The following is a 20,217-nucleotide window of genomic DNA, read 5'->3' as shown; positions in this document are numbered from 1 at the left end:
CACTACACACTAGCCCTGTTTGCATGTAACAGCAGCAAGTCGTGGGTTAATTAACACACAATTTGCCAGGTCATGAGCCAATTCCACACCTCCGATTGGTAGTGGTTGTATGACATGCGAACCTAGACGTGCATGGGTTGAATAACCCAAGTTAACCTAAGAACTAATTTTCCTGCCAGGTATGAACAGAATCACTCCTGAAAAGTTATACAAACAAATATATATCATCCACTGAAGCCATTTGTATGTTCTATCATTTACAGTATACAAGAAAGAGAAGCATACCACACAAAGCACATTCCTTTTAAAATGAACACTAATTAGGGGAGTTTCAAATCTACTGGTAATGTCAAATGGATTAATGATGTCATGCATTACACAACTGTAGCTACACAATATAGAAACCAAATCAAAAGCAAGTTCACCACTAATTACTTTCCTTCCAAATAATAGTCCAACATCAATAGTCCATTACCTAGAAAGGCCCTTTTACAAGTCTGCCTGCAAACTGTAATAATTATGTCACGGTGGTTAAAGCTAACACAGACTTATGAGATAAAGCAGAGAAGAGAGCACTTAACATTGAACCATACAAGGTATTTTTATAAGTAAAAACTCTGGGTTTAATCCTCATGTTGAAATGAAATGCCTTCTATAATTAGTATAGCAGCATATCTATTACAACCACTCCAAAACTTCCCCATCCTGCCATGCTAGCCAATAAGGTCTTGTATTTCAAGAAAGTAAGTTTCAAGGGAAAGAAGGCCAGCATGTTAGAAATAGGAGCGAGGTTATATTACTTTTTTTAAAAGGAGGTAAAATAAAAGAGGTTTTATTTTACTTTTAAAAAAACTGTGTTTATTAATTTTCATTCCTAAAACAATTACTTTAATATTTCTGTTATTACTTTAAATTGTAACCCATTACCATCTGAAATATAATTCCAACAGCATAGAATCTGCTTTGCACCATGGATCTGCTCTGCGGGGATAAGCGTATCTTCACAATAGTCTAAAATGAACATTCAAATAAGTAAATGCAGAGCTAAAATGTTGGGGTTTACCTACCAGCAAGCATCTTATTAGCTTCCTTGCAAGCTAGAAAAGTCTTCCTAATTAGAAGGAAAACTTCCAGATTAGCATGGCCCACTATTTCTCCGATTTAATGCTAGAACTTCTCCATGACAAGGAGCTCCCACACGTTGTGATTCACCAGGCTTCCATTTTGTGCAAATTCTATTTCTGCAGCTGTGAGAAGGAGTGACATTGCTACATTTTGTGAGTATATTATAGCCATGTACTGAACCAAACAGTAAGAATTTTGAAGTAGTTGTGATCTATTCAAAAGTTATTTTAAATTAATAGGTTTTAATATTTTAAATTTAATTTAAAATAATTAGTGATCAAATCCCAAATGCTCCAAAATTCTCACTACTCAGTTCAGTATATAGTCATAATATGCTCACACAATAGAAACGTATTGTCATTCCTTCTTAGAGTAGAAACAGAGTTTGCACAAAATTGAAGCATTTCAGTGTTATCTGGGGTCAAGAACTCCTTGTTCTCTAACTGGTTTGCAACAACATCAGGGCCGGTAGGCACAAGTAAATGGCATATACCTATTCCAGCCTTTACCTATCAGGATATCTTAAGTTCCTATTTCAGATTCAAGGGCTCATGGCTTGGACCCACTCTAGCCCCCACCCCCAAATTACATTACTTATCCACCCCCAGGTTTCTTTCCCCTGGTTAATAAGGGAATATAAAGTTAATGTTTCTGCTTCTTTGATGCTGGAGGGATACTAAAAGGAAAAGAAGCGATGCTAAAAGGGAAGTTCCAAGGCACCTTTGCACCCGTTTTGGGAGGAACAGATGAGCATAACCCAATTTTTAACACATGGACATCTTTGCATCTTGTGAAATTCAACTTCAGGGCTTTGCATTTTATGCTCAGGCCCATGTGAATGGTGCAATTCTACAGGATTGCAGAAGAAGCCAGGAATATGATTGGATGGCTTCCTGAGAATCTGAGCTCTCATTTTAAAAGCAATTTTCCAGCTCTTATGGCTGTGAAGGTAGGCTTGAAAATATGTGGGCAATGCCTTTTGAAATCTTAGAAACCAGAAGGGTGGCTACACTAAATTTCCAGAGGCTGGGTCAGGGCATGGCTTCAGAGTCCTGTATAGTTTCTTCCCCATGACTAGCAGAAGATGAATACATTGTACAAAGTAAGAGAAATTATACACACTTGCTGAATTTGCATAACATATGCAGGTCACACTATCCAACGTTTTTTGGTGCAAATTTTTTATTTGTATGTTGTATTTTTACCTTAGCAAGCACTCACAATAGCCCTGTACAGATCTTCATTATGAGTACAAATGAATATATGTGGATGGTTTTAATGACTGTTTGCATTGAATGCATGTAAGACAGTTGAATATCTGATCCAAGAACCATGTAGATATATTTGTAAAGCACTGCACACTCAAAATCTAAGCTCTGCAGTAGGAATATCTAATTTTGGAGAGTTAAGGAAGTGGAATAGATTGGCTGGTCCTTCAAAACACGCAGAGCCAATAAAAAACAGAGAAAAAACCAGTAGCCTCCTAAACACTATTAAATGCCATGATCTTTGAAGTACATTCATATTTATATCATACTGTTTAATTAGTCCTGGCACTTTCTGTAGTCTTTGATTATAGGCCAGAAAATGAGATGCTTTAACGAATGCGGAAGGGGCGGGCTGGGCAGGCTGTAGCCTAGCTGTAAAATTTAACCAGTGTTGTAGGGATGTGTATGGAGGAATTAACACTGAACCTGATGATCTCCCTAGTTCCTACTGCAACTCACAAATAATCAACAATGCCATTGTTCCACCCAGCAAAACGGAACACACCATATTCTGTCACACAGCACATTCCTCATTAGACATTGTGGGAGCATGAAAGCCAACGCAAGCTCACTAAGAGCACAATCTTATGCATATTTAAGCAGAAAAAGTCCTACATCTCCCATCATTCTCCATCCACCCATGTCTAAACATGCATAGGCTTTTGCCCTAAATTATGCAAGTACATGATGACATTTGCAACTTTCTTGGGTTTTTTGTTTTAGTAAGGAGACTTACGGAAGTGTAGGAGGGGGTGGAGCACAGGGATCTGGAATTGTTTTAGCGGAGTCTTCTATTGGCTCAAGCCTTACTGATAAGGTAGCCAAGGTTTTGATTTGCAAAGAATTCACCTTAGAAGAGTACTTGCTAATAGAAGTACCATACAACTTGTCACATTTAAATAAACAATTTTTAAAAATCAAAAGTGTAAAATAAAACCAGTTCTATGACTGCAATCCTATACACACTTACCTGGGAGTATGTCCCAGTGAGCTCAATGGGACTGGGGAGAAACGCAAAGGACTGCACTGTTAAGGAGTTAAATTTAGCCACAGCCGTTGATTGGTGTGGCTTATGCATTATGCTAAAAAAAAATCAACTACTATACAATAATACTGAATGTAACCTTTTAAAAAAGCTAGAAAACCTTTTAATCTAGCTCCTTCCTGACATCCTAGTTTACCACATGCAGGGAATGTTGTTTTGGATGTAGGAATATCCAATCACATGATCTGCAAAGTGCATTCTGAAGTGGCATACTTCTAGGAGGCTGTACCATGTGCTTTTTAAAAAAACTGTTTGTCAAAACTGGATTAGACCCTTGCAAACTAAGAAGTCATTTTGGGTAAAGCTTCCTGAAAGGGTCAGAGCTAGCCCTCAACGTAGCATTATTAACATAATGGGCTCAGCATTAACCTAGGCATTTGTTGTTGTTGTTCAGTCGTTCAGTCGTGTCCGACTCTTCGTGACCTCATGGACCATAGCACGCCAGGGCTTCCTGTCCTGCGCTCTCTCCCAGAGCATGCTCAAGTCCATATTCATTGCATCAGCGATGCTATCTAGCCATCTCATCCTCTGCCATCCCCTTCTCCTTTAACCTAGGCATATTTATTCTCAACTATACCATATATGTGGCACTCAATACCACTGGGCCATTTCTCCTTTTGCGCAAACTGGCACTTGCTAATTATAGGGCCCATCCATGGAGGTTTTGCTCTTCTGCTCTACTAAGCCCCTTCCACGAGAGGCAGCAAAACATTTTCAGAGAATAATAGTAGTATAGTTCATTACAGTAAATAACCAGCCTATCAGAGCAGGTAAAACAATAACATACAATTAAAAACCAAAGATTAAAAATAGGGCTATATAAACTCCAAGAAAGAAAACAAGAAAAAAACAACTATAAAACATTTAACTATGAGAATGAGTTTTATTGTATTTCATCATCAGCTTTGCAAAGCAATGGATTCTTGAGTTCTGAAGATGAGCTGGACTAGTTAATACAAACAAAATAACTCCATTGACTCCTTTCATTTAGGAGAAAACAAATGTAGCTTCTCATAAAGATGCAGTTCCTCATTAAAAACCCAACAAAGAAAACAAGCAGCTTCACAAAGGCTACTACAGTCCTTTTTCTGTTGGTTTGCATGTCTCAACAAATTATGAGAACAAAGCTCCAATTCTGAAACTTCACAAATGTTAATAATGTACCTATCACTCAATGCTGTAGGCTGCTTCAGTATCCACAACTGCAGGCTCATAAAAACATTCTAACAGCCAGATCCCATTCATGTTGCTCAGAAATACAACCCACTGATTTCAATGGGACTGACTACAGCAATCTAAGTACAAGGACTTGTTGAATATTCTCCTGTATAAAAAACATGCATTAATGTGCAGTCTCACCAGAACCATAAGTTATGACTATTCTGTATGCGTTAAATGAACTGCTCGTGTTAGATGGTTTGAAATGGAAACAGATCTGCACATTTCAAAGGAGGTGTTCACAAGATTACATGATTTTAGGATAAACTAATTAATCTGGAACAAACATCAACCCTCAGTTCTATTCTCAGTGTCGTTAAATTGGATTAGGATTATAATAACCATTCCACACTTTACGGAACTTTCTCAAAACCACTTAACCAGTCAGAGTTAACCCACTTCCCTTCACATAACAAGACAATTGGTGAGATAAAAGGGTGAGTTCTTTCTACTCTTTCAGAGCATGCATCTAGGACCAGCACTCTTCACACCCTTTATCAACTCACAGTGCACACTACAGATTTAGTCGAGACTCTAGAATATATTCAGATGCAACTTAGGAAAAACGAAAAAAGCCACTCTTGGAATCCCTGAAAAGTATGCCCAAAAGGATGTTTGAAATATGATTAACCCAACTGTGGGGTAATCTTCTGAATGCTTCTTTACACACATGCATCATTCATCCCTGGAACAAACTGCCTGGTAAATTAACAAAGCATATCCAAAACCAGGATGTGGAGTTCAACATAAAACCTATGGCATTGAATAGTAAGTACAACATGTGGCCTCTTTAATGTAGAGGCTCATTCTTGATCAGAGGTACTAAACATATTTTTGCTCACCATTTTCTAAAAAAGCATGTATTTTTGCCATCTACTTTTATACTCCCTACACAAATCTTTCAGTGCATTTCCCATATCAATGCAACCATATGGCTCTAGGAAGATTTTACCTCTGGTTCCTCTAGGGAATTCGATAGCATCATGCCCCAGTGTAGAATAATAATGGCTCCCCAGAAACCATGGTTTTCAAATCACAATACCTCCCGAAGTGATTTCCCCCCTCCTTTCCCTGTCAGCCTTAACTAGGGTTTAGTCACATGTGCACCTATGTAAAACACAACTTTAAAACCACGATTTGAAGTAAGTTCACAAACAATGGTTATGAGCAAACTGTGTACTAACAGACACCTAGTGTGGAACCATGGTTAATGTTGAGAGAAGAGTATGCGTTCCCAAGGGTGGCTCCCAATTTTCAAACCATACTTTTCAGGGAACCATGTCAGCATCTAAAAGCCCCTGAACGTCTTAGCCCTTCTCCCACCAGCCCTCAACTTTTTAAAACTTGAGTCATTATGCCTTGGAGTAAGTATTTGCATAGATTATATTTGTATTTTTCTATGCTGCTTTTCATTCATTTAGCACTCAAGCCAGCCTACAAATAATTAAACATTCCAAAAAGCCATACTTTTAAGACTAAATTTAAATGAAGACCATGTTGTACTGTGAAAATCATCCAGTATGCTCATAAAACTTGGAAATGTTTTAAAACCTAGGACATGGCCTTATGGGTTAACTACATGTTACATGAAAAAACATGTAACAAAGCCTGGATAGGAGAAACGGAGGGGAGGGGGCACTAAACCCTTTCCCCACCCATCATTTTTCTGCTGCAATTGTCCCTCCGCAGGGTTCCAGTCACATGTTTGCAATGGTATACACACATCTGGAAACAGAAGGTTATGCATAAACACCCCATCACAACTCTACCTAAGACCGCTCCAAGTTCCACAAACAATATTCGTTTATTTTCTCTCCTTTTAATAGGCTGCTAGGCTTATGAACAACTGCATGTAATGTGTAGTTAACCATACTTTGAAATGTGCTTCTTTTCCCTTGTTTAGAAAATGGAGAAAGAGAAGATTTTAAAGCATGGATCTACAATGTTGAAGGAAACAAAGGGTCTCTCTCACCAGCTGAACTACTTAGTCTTGGCACTTTTAAAAATAATTTTTAGGACTTCTCTAATCTCTTACTAGGAAGAAATTCCCCTATTAGTAATCCAGTGATGAAGGTGGCCTGAAAACAGAAGAGCCTTTATCAGTATCCTCTGGGTTCAGAAGACTCATCTTGTCCTTGAATAATTTCAGCTTGTGGTCCACATTGTTTTGGCATTTTTAAAATAATATATATACACTTAAAACTAAAATCTTCTTTACTAGTCAGCTGCAAAGTTATCAGTGCCTGAATGCAGATATTATAGCTACCAACAGAAAGGCAAATCAGAGGGAGCACCCATTTCCAACAACTATAAAGAGGAATAGGAACTTTGCTCACTAAAAGTTGCTCATTTCCTTCTGGCTAATTTCTGGAGTAAATGACTTCCCTAACAAAATATTATAAAGTTTAGGATAACAGAAGCACAGCATTGGGCTGTAAGCACGTTTAACTTCATTTTCTTAGTTTTACACCCTTGTTACCCTTGCCGTCTCCTTTAGTGTCAAAACTGAGACTGTAAACTGTGTGCGTGCAAGGAACTATCTTTTTTGCTTGTGCCACTCTGTAAAACATCAGGTACACTGCTGGTGCTATATAAGTAACAAGAGCTACGACAAGCACACAAGGCCCACCAGATACTGGATGCTCTCTCTCTGACAGCAGGTTCATTCCTGTATAGTGATTATTCTCATCTATAGAACGATATATACAAAGCAACCTGTAATTTCCTTAAAGTTATGTAACTAAATTCCATTTTAATGTGAAAATGCACAGAATCACAAAACTGCTATTGAGGACACTGAAATCTCACAATTTTCAAACATTATTGAGAACTACAACACACCATACCAAAGGTATGTACAGCTACCAGTCAAAGGAATTTCCAATGATTACATTGGAACTCCAGTGCTGAAGGAGTTGCACTGGTTACCAGTTGTTTTCCGGGCCAAATTCAAGGTGTTGGTTTTGACCTTTAAAACCCTATATGGTTCCGGCCCAGCCTATCTTAAGGAGCGCCTCCAGCAGCACCAGACAGGCCGCTTAACAAGATCAGTCTCGGATGGCCTTCTCTCTGTCCCATCAGCCAGGACAGCTAGACTGGTGGGGATGAGGGAGAGGGCCTTTTCTGTGGTGGCCCCCACTCTGTGGAACTCCCTCCCTAGGGAACTCCGTCATGCCCCCTCTTTAATGAGCTTCCATCGTGCATTAAAAACATGGTTGTTCAGGCAGGCATTTGGGGTGGGTTAGGGTATTTTAGAAAATGTTTTTATTGTAGAATTTTATTGTTTTAAACTGTTTTATTGTATGTTGTACATCGCCCAGAGTGGCTGGGTGACCAGCCAGATGGGCGATTAATAAATTTAATAATAAATAAATAAATACATGGGACATAGCCTCATTATGAAAATACCTGCATTGATAGAGCCACGCAGGTCTGCAGCCCACAAATCTATACAGCAGAAAACTTGATGTGTGATCCTAGTCCTGCAAATCAGTAGGGGCTTGCCACATGAACAGATGCAAAAGCAAGCTTTATGTCTATCATGAACCCGACCAATGAGTCCTCTGAAATTACTCATATTTAGCTTACTTCCAAGCATGTACAAGTAATAGTAACAAGCCAGGCCAAAGGACCACAGCCTAATAAAATTTCTAGCAAGTCAAAAATGAATATGCCATTTGAGTAGGAGTAAAATCTGCTCAATTTTTTTCTCAATCCATCTTTATAAAATACACTTCCAACTACTTTGATTGCTAAAAGAAAGGTCCCATAAACACATTGCTTATTAAGGTCAGAAGTTTGACTTGATTTTATGCCAGAGTAAAGTCTGCTTGCCAAAAATACTATCCTGGCATTCCGACTCAAGCCTGTGTTATGAAAGCAGGGAAGTATCAACCAGTTACAGAGAAGCAATTAATTTAAAAAATCCTCAGAAAGTCTTCAACTATCACACTGGGCCGGTTCACATGATCACCACAGCCCTCCATGGCTCATTTAAACCACGGTGGGTTGCAATGTGTGCAGATGGCCATTTTCAATATTTAACCCACAGTGGGAGGTTGCCATGATTTGTTGTGACATCCAAACCTGGGCAGCAGGGGTTGTTGGAGGGTTAAACAACCCTCAAATAACCCTACAACAGGTCACAGGTCATTTGAGGGTTCTTTAACCCTCAAGTAACCCCTGCCTCCTGGGTTCAGACATCTCGACAAACCATGGTAACCCCCACTGCGGGATGAATATTCAAAATGGCTGCCGACACACACTGCCACTGGGCTGCAGCGATTGTGCAAACCCTGTCACAGAAAAAAGTTGTGTCACCACCACAGCCGTAATCTCTTCTGGGTGGTTTGTTCTCTCTTGTTCTCATATTCGCACAGTTGAAACCTGAGGGAAAGGGGTGGCAAGCACTTTGCAACTCTCCTGAGCAGTGACTCAGTGTCATACTTCAGTGGTCAAAAAATCTGTGTCATACCAAAAGAAAGAACCCAGGGTGGTCTGTACAGAGTGGGCTTGACCATCTTCTCAGTGGCTGCCTTTGAGTTCTACAGGACAATGCAAAATCTAGGACACAGTTGAGAGGAGACCAAACCCAAACCTCACTTCAAATACTGGTCACCAGGGTAGGGATAGGTCTAGCCCCCATCTTATAGCATCTCCAAACACATTCTTTACTTTCTTCTACATCATGGCTAGCATGGACTACTACTGGGAAAAGTATAAAGCGCTGCACTTGCAGACAATGTCACCGGGGTGGGGGAACAGCCCACTGCACTCATGGGAAGCCCATATAGATGACCATTCTACTATACATTGGCATCTGATGTGTGCTACATGGCAGAATGATACAGAAGACCAGAGTACCAAAAGGTGAGAAAGCTCAGCCAAGGGTATAGTCGTTTGGCCATCTATATGTGCTCAGGGATGCCATGGAAGAGCTGCAGTGTGCATCTGTATCAGAGTATACACAGAGATATAATGGCCTTCCCCCGCACACAATGATGGGCAATATGCTACTCCATGAATACATCCCACCCTTTGCTGATAGAATGCTAAAGTCCTTAGCAGGCCCTAACATGCTTGGTTCTTATGACTGAATAATCAGTTAACAGATGTTGTTGAAAAAACCATACAAACGGCAAACCTAGCACTCATATTAAAAAAAGCTCCCCCGCCCCAGTTCTTTAACTTGAGTTGTTGAGGTTCGACAGAAAGAGGAATTTGTGGGAATAACTAACAGACAAAGGATGGGAGGAATTAACAGCAGTGTTCTATATCCATTCGCTCCACCACTCTTGTTGTTACACATCTGAACACAGCACAACCCATGACTGTCCTGGCAGTCAGAGAGAAGATGGTGGGCAATCAAGGGTGAGTTACTTGTGAAGCATCTGTTTAGAGAACCACCAAAGTAGCCCTCCAAACTCTAGATTCTGAAGACATGTAAACTCAGAGCATTCCTGCCAAAGATAGAGGGACTCCATCCAAGTATCTGGTTTGGGGATTGCCAGTGTACAGCTGAAGAAAGACAGACAGTGTCTAAGGGTGCAATCCTATGAGTTGCACCCCCATTAGATGGAAGCTTTCAAACTCAGAGCCTTCCGAGAATCCAGTGTTCTGCCAGGCTGCTGCCAGCACGGCCTCTGAGCCCATCTTGAGGAAGCACTCTGGCAGGACTGAGGCTGTAGAGGCCATAGGATTCTTTGTAACCTGGCCTGGCCTGGCCTCGCCCCTCCCCACCCATTGGCATACTCCCTTTCAGACCTCTACAAGGTCCTTCAAGGCCACTTTTGCGACCTCAGAAAGCAGGTGCCACAGTTCTTTCCGCGGCAGCTACAAAGGGGCAGGGGCAGGGATTAGGAGGGCGACTCTGAAAAATCCTACAGTCCCTGGGCCGCTCTCCAGGGATCATAGGATTGCTCTCTAAGAGAATTAAAGTGAGGGTTGAGAAAGGCATCTGGTCTATTTCCTCTAGTCAACATTTCTATTCAAATATCAGAAAAATCTACAAAACCTGTTCACCAGAGGAGAAAGTGGGATGGATATACATGTCACAGGCAGCAATCCTTCTTTCAAGCTACCATCAACTTACTGGAAAAACACAATCTGCACATCCTAGTGAGTGTTTTAACTTTTCTCCCTTACAGGCAATTTTGATGAAAATCCTGTTATCAGATGTTGTTTGTGCACATTTTCTATACTTCTTGAAAACCAATTAAAACCTGTTAATTAAGAAAAATCTCCATAAGACATTTGTGTTTTATGAGCATTCAAAAGCATTAAGGATAAATTCACATGTTGTTTGTCAGGCCTGTACAACTTGTAAGCCACCAGCCACATATTGCGGCATTCCAGTCACCCTTGTCTTTTTCCATCTCAGGCATGCCACAACAAAGGGGGGTGAGGAGAGACTGCCAATCATTTGGCTGGCCAGAACAAATGGCAGATAGGCTGCAATTTTGGCAGGCCTGTTAAGATTCAGAGCAATGTATGCGAGAGCACATAGACACAGAAAGTTGCAAAATTTTCTGAAGGAGAACAATAAAAGGATATGAATCTAATAAAGGGATAACCATGAACTACGTATGACAGCCTTTACCAACCTGGCACCCTCCAGATGTTTGACTAAACTCTCACCATCCCCAGCTGTCTGGGGATGATGGGTGTTGTAGTCAAAAACATCTGAAGGTCGCCAGGTTGGGGAAGGCTGGTATCACAAGTACATAGAGGAACCTACAGGTCTAAATAAAGGAATATCCCAGTTACTTCAATTACTACATCAACATATGCTACAGCTTCCAGGCAAAGCAAGACAAAGAGGAATTCTTACACAATGCTGCCTACTGAAAAGCTAAGGGTGAATTTATTACAAATGATCATTTACCAGGTGATAAATTACCACAGTGTGCATGTAGCTTCTTGGTAAGCCAGTTGAGAGAGGCTACCAAAACAGCCCAGAGTGTTTTAGTTATTTGGAGAAGATACAGACAGCCATTTTACCACACATCTTACCACGTATCTGTATCTGGTAAACTCCTAGTTGTCACTTGACAGGACATAGATTGACATTACATAGATGATGAAGCTACACACCAAGATAGCATGGACATCTGTAGGGGCTTATCTGCTTCACCATAATAGGGGGGATTTTACTACACATCAAGTGGAGTCATCTAGTATGATCTTACATATTGTTCTGCCAAGTGGTAAGGAGAATTTGACCACATTTCCACACCTGATCAGAAACCTGGAGAACAGGGAAGTCCTAAAATTCCTTATTACTCCTGGGGGATGCTTTCTCACCTTGCAGTAGTCAGTTTGCCAGTATAGTATCAGCTGTATCATCCTGTCATATGGCAAATGGGAATTTACCACACATCTGGTGCAGATATGTGGTAAAATGGTTGTCTGTAACCACCTACCAACCAGATTAGAAGGTGATTACATACACACTGCTGCAAGTGACCACTTGACAAACAGTAAGCTAGATTCACCCAGTGACACACACATGCTATGCTTGAACACCAGAATCAAGTATTTAAAGTTTCTTACCTGGAAAGGTATGCGGGTGGGGTGACCCTCTTTTAAGGCACTTGGAACAGAGGACATGCACAGTATAGTACAGGCCTGGCCATTCTTGAAGCAGTACATTCAGTTCTTCCACTAACGGGGTTATGGCTTGCCAGGCTGTCCATATATTTGGTAGGGATGCATGACTAGCAATAGACAAAGTATCTGGTTGCTGGGTGCCTTTGGCAGGCTTGTAACATACTACTACAGGCACCTTTCCCCTATACGCATAGATTTGATATTTCCCATCAGATCGCTGAACCACATGGCTGTTAATCTGGACACTGTAGCGGGCGAACAACCCAGGTGGAAAGATGAAAGGGAAGCTGTATTCAATCTGCAGCTGTTCGGCAACAAAGGACTGTCCACCCAGGTTGGTACCATTGATCCATGCCTCTGCATGAGGCATCTCGTTCTTCACATAGCAGGGGAACTTGTACCATGCAGTAGCCCCATTCAAGGGTTTGGATTTGGGCTTATTGACACAGTAGCAGAGTCCCATCTTTTCTAACAACTCCAGAATGAGCTGCAGGTCCTCTCTGCTCTGGATGTGGGGCCTTAGAAGCAGACGAATAACATGGGCAGGGAGAAGTCCATGGAGCAAGAATCCTTCCACATAGTGGTGGAGCTGAGCAGCCTTCAGCTCATCTATGTGGGAATTGCTGAGCAGTTTCTGGAGCAACACTGTGGCATCCCGCTGGCAAAAGACATTGAGAATGTCAATGAGTCTGGGCAAGTTGTGGAAAACGTATTCTCGCAGGGTCAGGTGCTCCTCAAAGTACAGCAGCTTGCCACTCTCGTGCAAATAGGAAAGGGCACTCTGGAGACGGTCCTCAGTCAGTCCTGCCTGCAGGCCAAGCCGAGCAGAGTCCCACCAGCTGAGCCACAGCTGCTGAGCCTCTGGTTGGAAGTGCAACTCCTCCAGCACCTGCCAGGATCTTGGCAGCACCCGATGCAAGTTGGGAAAGATGTCTCTGTGCTCTGCTACTGAAAGGAGCTTCTCTCGCAAACGGCGTACCTGGCAGCAATCCCAGCAGCTTATAGGCAACACTGGAGAGAGGATTTGCGGCCGATGGTTGAGCAGATACTGGAATTGAGCTTTCTTGCGCCGGAGGTTTTTGTCTGACACCCCATAGAAGGCAACATGGGGACTGGAGCAGCGCAGGTCAAAATCCTGCCCCAGGGCTTCATCCACCTGCTGGGCCAAACTCTGGAGGCCCTCGTAATCACACTTCTCCTGCTGGGCAATCTGACGGTGGATATCTAAGCACTTCTCCTCCACCTCCCGCTCAGCACACAGGTCTGCATGGGTACCTACCATACACACCACAGCGTGTGGCACCTTTGCCCCCAGCCAGTGGAGAAAGTGTCCCACAGAAGGATAAAAACACTGTGGCATATAAGTGCTCAGGTTCACCACTAGGACATAGAGGGCTCCAGGAGAGAGGAAGAAGGGCTGGATCACATCGTAACTTGGGTCTCCTGCCAGCTCGTAGACAATGAAAGTCAGACCCCTCTCTACATCTGCCGGCCAGTCTGCCACCTCTATGCCTTTGCTATTGCCTGGCGGCCCTGCTGCATATGAAGCTAGGGGCATAACGGGCTGTGGAGGAGGATAATATCCTAAGTGCGCTTCCCCATTTATTTTGGGTGAGGGAGATGATGGAGCTTCATTCTGCTGCTCAGCAACGAAGCGTCCTACCTGGGTCTGCCCAGCAGCTTTTGGGGATGGATTGAAGATCATGTCCCACTGCTCAGAGGAGATATATCCGAAATGGGAACATTTCAGGGATGACGCTGGCAAAGGGGAAGCCTCTGGCTGCTCAACAATGGGACGGTGGCTTGCCTGTGCTTTTGGGGACAGAGGCTGGGGCAGATCTCTTGGGGGCTGTATGAAGCACCCCCTGTTCCGAGCTTTCCCAGAATCCTTGTGGGCTGCAATTGAGGATGAATCTCCCTGCCCCTGTTCCTCCTCTTCTTCCTCCATCAGGCACTTCCTTAGCAGAGTTTTGCCTGCATTTTTCAGGCCCATAAGGACAAGCTTGAGACGGGGCTTCAAAGCAGGCTGGGAGTGGGCCAGTTCCTTCTGGTAGGCAGCAATGTAAGGGATGCCCTTCATACATACCTCATAGGGGGGCTGGATCAGTGGGTTATCTTTGATCTTCCAGAGGCTGACTCGGCTGAGTTGGCCAAACCCCTCTGGCAGGATGGCAATCTGGTTGCCCTGCAGCACCAGCTCCTCCAGCTGATGGAGCTGGACAATGGAGTCAGGCAGGTAGCGGATGCGGTTGTTGTCCAGCCACAGCGTGCGGAGCTGGCAGAGCTGGCAAAGTCCAGTGGGCAGCAGGGTAAGCTGGTTGCGGCTGAGGTAGAGCTCTTCCAAGCCGGGCAGCGCCAGTACAGCTGCAGGGAAGTCAGACAGCAGGTTGGACGAAAGGTTCAGCATCTTGAGGCGCTGCAGGCTGCCAAAGCCAGCTGGCAGGGCTCTCAGGCGATTCCCATCCAACATGAGGCTCTCTAGACTCCCCAGCTGGCACAAGTCCTCAGGCAAGGCAGCCAAGCCCGTGCCGCTGAGCCACAGGATTTTCAGGCGCCGAAGACAGGAGATGCCCTCGGGCAGAGCTTGCAGGAGCCGGTTGCCGGAGCAGTCCAGCTCCTCCAGCGCGCCCAGCTCCAGCAGCACCTGAGGGAAGGCGGGCAGCTGGTTGTGGTCCACGTCGAGGGTGCGCAGCTGCTGCAGGCGGGCCAGGGCCTCCTCAGGCAGGCGGCGGAGGCGGTTGAAGCTCAAGTCCAGCTCCTCCAGCTGCCGCAGTTCACCCAAGCCGGCGGGCAGTGTCCCGTCGCCGTCGGCCCCCAGCTGGTTGTGGCTGAGGCTGAGTTTGCGAAGCCCCCGCAGGAGCGCCAGCGCCAGGCCGTCGTCGCGAAGGGAGCGCAAGCGGTTGTGGCTGAGGTCGAGCTCGGCCAGGCGGCCCAGGTGCCGAAGGGCGGCGGCCGAGGGCAGCTGGGCGAGCCGGTTCCTGCGCATCGAGAGGACGCTCAGGCTGCTGCCCACAGCGGCGCACAATCCCTCGGGCAGCTCCTCCAGGCCGCGCCCGCTCAGGTTCAGCGTCTCCAGCGGCGAGGGCGGCGGCTGTTGCGAGGACTTCGGCTCCGGCTCTGCCTCCGGGCCGCTGTCTTCCCGGGAGGAGCCCAGCTCGAGTTCCAGCTGCTGGAGGTTGCCGCGCAGCTTCCTGGCGCGCAGAGCGGGATCTCTCCACAGCCGGGCCGCCTCTTCTGGACGCTCCGTCTCGGCCATGGCGCCGCCGCCGCAGCGGTCCTAGGGCGCACGGAGACGAGAGTCAAAAAGGGCCCGGGCCGCGCCGCTCCCGGGTGTCCTTCTACAAGCCGGGCCGCGCCGCTCAAACCTAGCGGGGGACGTCGCCGCCACGCTCGCCATGGAGGAGGCTGCTTCTGGCGCTAGGCGAGGCTGGGGAAACGCAGGGTCGCAGGGCGGTCCCGTCTCCTGCGCCTTCGCCGCCGCCGCGCCCGGCGGAGCATCCTTTCTCCTGGGCGGCCGCTCCCAGCGAGGCGGCGCCGGTCGATTCTCTCACTGGGACTGAGGAGGAAGAGGAGGTGGTGGCTGCAGCGGTAGCGCCGCCCCTCGGCACGTAAATGCACGCCCGCCCGGCCGGAGCCGCCCTTGGAGGAAGAAAGGGCGCGCCAGCCTAGAGCTGCTGCTGCTGCTTTTCCTCTTCCTCGCTTCCCTGTTGCCGCTGCCGGGCCCGCTCACGCCTCCCGACCCCAGCCTGGCGGTGCATGAGCCCAGCTTAAACGAGGCTCATCGTCGTCACTCGAGTTCGCAGACGCTTGGTGACCGACCTGAACTGACTCGATTGTACTGAAAAGCCTTGCATCAGATTTTGTCTTTATATGTATGATGATCCATTCACACACATGATGTAAAGCAGAGTTCTCATCAAGAACTATAGACAGTTCTTAAGAGACATAGCACATTCTACTAACAAACTCCAAAAACTGATATCGTTGGAAGCTTGTTTCGCCTCCTGAATAAATGAATTTTTCAGTGGTGTACCGGTCAATGAGGCAAAATAGCCAATAATATTTATAGGTTGAGAGTGAGATAATCCTCCTAGGAGAAGACTCCAATACTGAACTGAAAGTAGAATTTCTGGTTTTCTCCAACTCACTTTTCTCGGATTGTGTTAGAATTCCAGATGCCAGTCACCAAACAAAAGATAAATGCCGCCATCCCCACTGAAGTGAATGGGAACAAACCAAAAACACTGCTATGCTGCTTTCGCTGCTTCACCTCCTTTCATTGCTCAACACCCAGACGCAAGTTCCCCAAACTAGGATTCTGATCTCACTTCAGTGTAAAAAAAAAAAAAAGTGGGGGGAGAAAGGATGGCAAGGTATTAAGTGGCTAGGGAGAGATACGCCACCCCCCAACAACCCTGTAAGGTAGTTTAGGCTGAGAGATAGTGGCTGCCCAAGGAGATCAACTAGTGAGCTTCATGGTGGAGTGGGGATTTAAACCCACATATCCGTGGCGCTAGGATAGCACAGCACTCTAACCACTACACCACAGTGGCTGCCCTGTCACTTGGCTGTGATATCATAAGAGGATGACCCACGGTGTGATTGAGCCATCACAGCTCTGGCAGCAGAGACAGCTTTTGAAGCACCTCAGATTACCTCCTAAGAAATGATTTGGTTCATACCTTCAACTGCAAAATCATGACACAGTGACCAGTGTGTACTGCCTGCGTGAACAACAAGCTCAAAGAGCAGAAATGCTTGCAATCCCATTGGACATCTGTATGGATTGTGTCCAGAAACAGTGCAGTGAAGCCAGTTTCCTTGACAATCTGTTTGACCTTCTCCCTACTAGAGAATCCCCCATTCCCCAACCACCAGCCATAATGTTTCTAAAGGATAAACATCCTAAAATTTCAAAATAAAGCAATTCAAAAAGCATGGCCTTAATGTGAGCCTTGGCTTCAGCCCTCTATTTGAAGGGCTGTCCATTCCAGCCTTGCCTTAAAGATAAAGAACCCTAAGAAGGGCGAACAGGTGCCCTGAAGTCGCCCATCAACAGGTAGCAAGCACTTGGGCAGCAGACTGAGCAGGCACACAGGTCATCTGGTCAGTCTTCCCCAGTATAATGCAGTGTGCTGTTTTTCTATGTAAACAATAGTAATTATTTCTAGATTTGCTAAATTTTCTAAAATACATATAAATTAGCACATTCAAATCTGTGTCCTCTTTTCTGGTGATGTGTAATTGGCTATGCTAAAACAGACTCACAAGCTAACACTCCTCCTACTCATGGCCTGCAAGGAAGAGACAAGGATCTGGTTCGCACAACATGGATGGCTCATTGTGGGTTATTCACAGGTTAAACAACCCTCACGTAACCTTACTACTAATTGAGGCTTATGCAAAGGTTGTTTAACCCTTGAATAACTCACAATGGCTGAGTTCTCATGGCACGGTGCAACCCCCGATCGCCCCAGTTGAGGGTTACATATTCAAAATGGTGGCCACAAACACCCAGGATGTACTGTGGCTCATCATGGTTAAATAACCCATAATGAGCTGGCCATGTCATGAGAACCGGGTCAGGGAGGCAATTACAAAGGGAAAGTTTACACTCCGCTATGTGAAAGGACCCTAACCAACCAAGAATTCTAGGTTTGAATGCAACACTGTGTGGACCAGCTTTCCCCAATCAGGATCTCTCCGGATGTTTTGGCCTCTTAACTCCCATCCACCCCAGCCAGCATGGCCGATGGCCAAGGATGATGTAGTAGGCAAAAACATCTGACAGCACCCAGGTTGAGAAAGGCTGGTGTGGACTGATGCCCCCAAGTTGTATGCCTAAATAATCTGCTCTCACAGTATTGTGTCAATATCAAGAAGCACTGAACCTGTCTTTGTGCTTCCTCCTACCCCTATCACAGAGAAGCAGTCTGTGAAGCTCCACGAGGAATAGCCAAGGCAGTATGGATCGATCAGGCCTGCTTGTAAGTTGTTCTGCTGTTTTAGCCAGACCAAATGCTGCAGAGTGGAGGTTGAACTGAATCGAGGGTGAACTGAATTAGAGCTAAAGGGCATCCAGGGAGCTTGACTCAGCGGGAGGCTGAAAAACCTGGCCTGCTTCTAGAGACAGCAACAAAAGTCCAAACCTTCCAATAAAGTCCTTATATCTCCAAGCAGGGCCAGATTATTCCCGGAGTCCTTCCCTTCAAATGAAGCTGAAAGCAATGTAGAAGCAGTATCCTTCCTTGGATACTGCAGAAGCACCAAATTCCTTCAAATTATGTCTTTCGCCATCTCCACTATGAGGACCTTGAGGAGAGTGAACAGCCTTGGGTGGTTGGCAAGTTTATCCAGACTCCTCTCCCAAAATATTTGAACTTCCACTGCCAGGTTTGGAGTATAGTAGCTCCTCCCCAGAATGAACTACGGTGTCCCTGATCTGATAGTATCCAGTTGAGACAGGGACTGTGAGACCACCTGGGGCAGATGATCCTGGCTTGAGGTCATTATCAGGAGGTCATAAGCAGAGGGGTCTTGGAGGGTGGGTCACAATAAGAGTAGAGTGTTTTAGAGCCCACTCCTGGGCATGTTCACTCAGCAATGCTTCACTGTTCCATGGCATACACTGTCATGTAAGTGTGCATTGGATTACAATGCCGGCCACAGGGGCACTGTTTGCTTTGCTGTAGCCACATGTTTCTATGTAGGATTGGGTTGCCTAGATTTGAAATAGCTTATTGAACTATTTTATTGCATTTACTTCAGGTTTTGTACATTACCTTTCCACTTAAAACAAAGCACTCAAGGTGGCTAACCTAAGCGATAAAACTAAATAATGGCATTTAAAAAACAACAACAAGACAATGGCAAATTAAAAAAAACTAAATTGCAATTTCCAGAGGGAGGAAAGGAAAATCAGAAAACAAGGTAGGCTTCAAAATGTGACAGAAAACTAACAGGGAGGGAGCAATAGAGGCCTCCTGGGACAGGATGTTCCGCATCCTGGGCACTGCAACAGAGAAGGCCCTTTTACCTTGTTCTCACCAAGCATACTTCTGACAGTGGTGGGACATACAGAAAGCCCTCTCCTACTAACTGGAGCAGACGGGCAGGTTCATAGGGGAGGAGATGGCCCTTTAGAGATCCTGGTCCAAGCCATTTAGGCTTACAAAGATGATAACCAGCACTTCCCTTTCCACCCAGAAACAAACTGACAGCTAGGTCAGTTGGCATAAGGGAGGAGTCACTATGGTCTAAAAAAAGTGGCTCTGGTTAGGAGTCTTGCCACTGCAATATGAACCAGCTAAAGTTTCAAAATGCTTTTCAAAGGCAGACCCATACAAAATGTGTGACAGTAATCCAATCCCACTAATGCAAATGACTGAGGCCAGATCTGCTTCCTCCAGAAATGAGCCCAGTTGGCACACCAACTTAAGCAGGGCAAAAGCGCTCCTGGCCACCACTGCCATCTGCGCATCCAGCAGTGTCTAGATCCAGGAGCATCCCCAAAGTGCCTGTCTTGTTTTTCAAGGGAGCATTATCCCATTCAAAACAGGCTGAATCCCTATCACTGCTCCTACTAACCAAGTGATAGCAGTCAGATTGATGAACACAAGATTGAGTTTGGAGAAGAAATACTTTTAACTTGAAGTTTACTTAAAGAATGTAACTTATCACAATCATGGCTTCTAGTTGTCACAGAGAGAGAAAAACTGGGGGAGCTTTCCTATAGCTCCATCACACAGGGAAGGGAGAAAAAGAGTGCCCTTCTTCTAGGCAAAGCAGTACAAAAAAAAGAACATAGCAATACAAAAAAAGGCGAGGGGTGGGGGAGACCAATTATTCATCCATCATTAGGCAATGCCTACTATCTCCTCCGTAGCCACTGGTGGAATGGTTCATTCTATTAACCCCTGACCCCCAGAGTTATCCTAGAAGGCTTGGAGTGCA

The 20,217-nt window shown here is 45.0% G+C and overlaps 1 protein-coding gene across 2 annotated transcripts in view; it reads right to left on the bottom strand.

Annotated features, from left to right (window-relative positions):
• The window catches only part of MFHAS1 (multifunctional ROCO family signaling regulator 1), a 46,306-nt gene extending 30,484 nt beyond the window's left edge, over positions 1-15,822 (bottom strand). For both annotated transcript variants that reach the window (XM_084835051.1, XM_084835052.1), the window contains exon 1: positions 12,208-15,822. In XM_084835051.1, coding sequence (XP_084691177.1) covers positions 12,208-15,520 — 3,313 coding nt within the window. In that variant the 5' untranslated portion in view covers positions 15,521-15,822. The remainder of the gene's footprint in view (positions 1-12,207) is intronic.
• Between the last annotated feature and the right edge of the window lie 4,395 nt (positions 15,823-20,217).

Source organism: Heloderma suspectum, chromosome 2 (genome assembly GCF_057233095.1).
Source record: "Heloderma suspectum isolate Gila_16-S chromosome 2, 16-S_ref, whole genome shotgun sequence".
NCBI classification, from domain to species: Eukaryota; Metazoa; Chordata; class Lepidosauria; order Squamata; family Helodermatidae; genus Heloderma; species Heloderma suspectum.
This window is presented reverse-complemented; position numbering and strand designations above follow the sequence as displayed.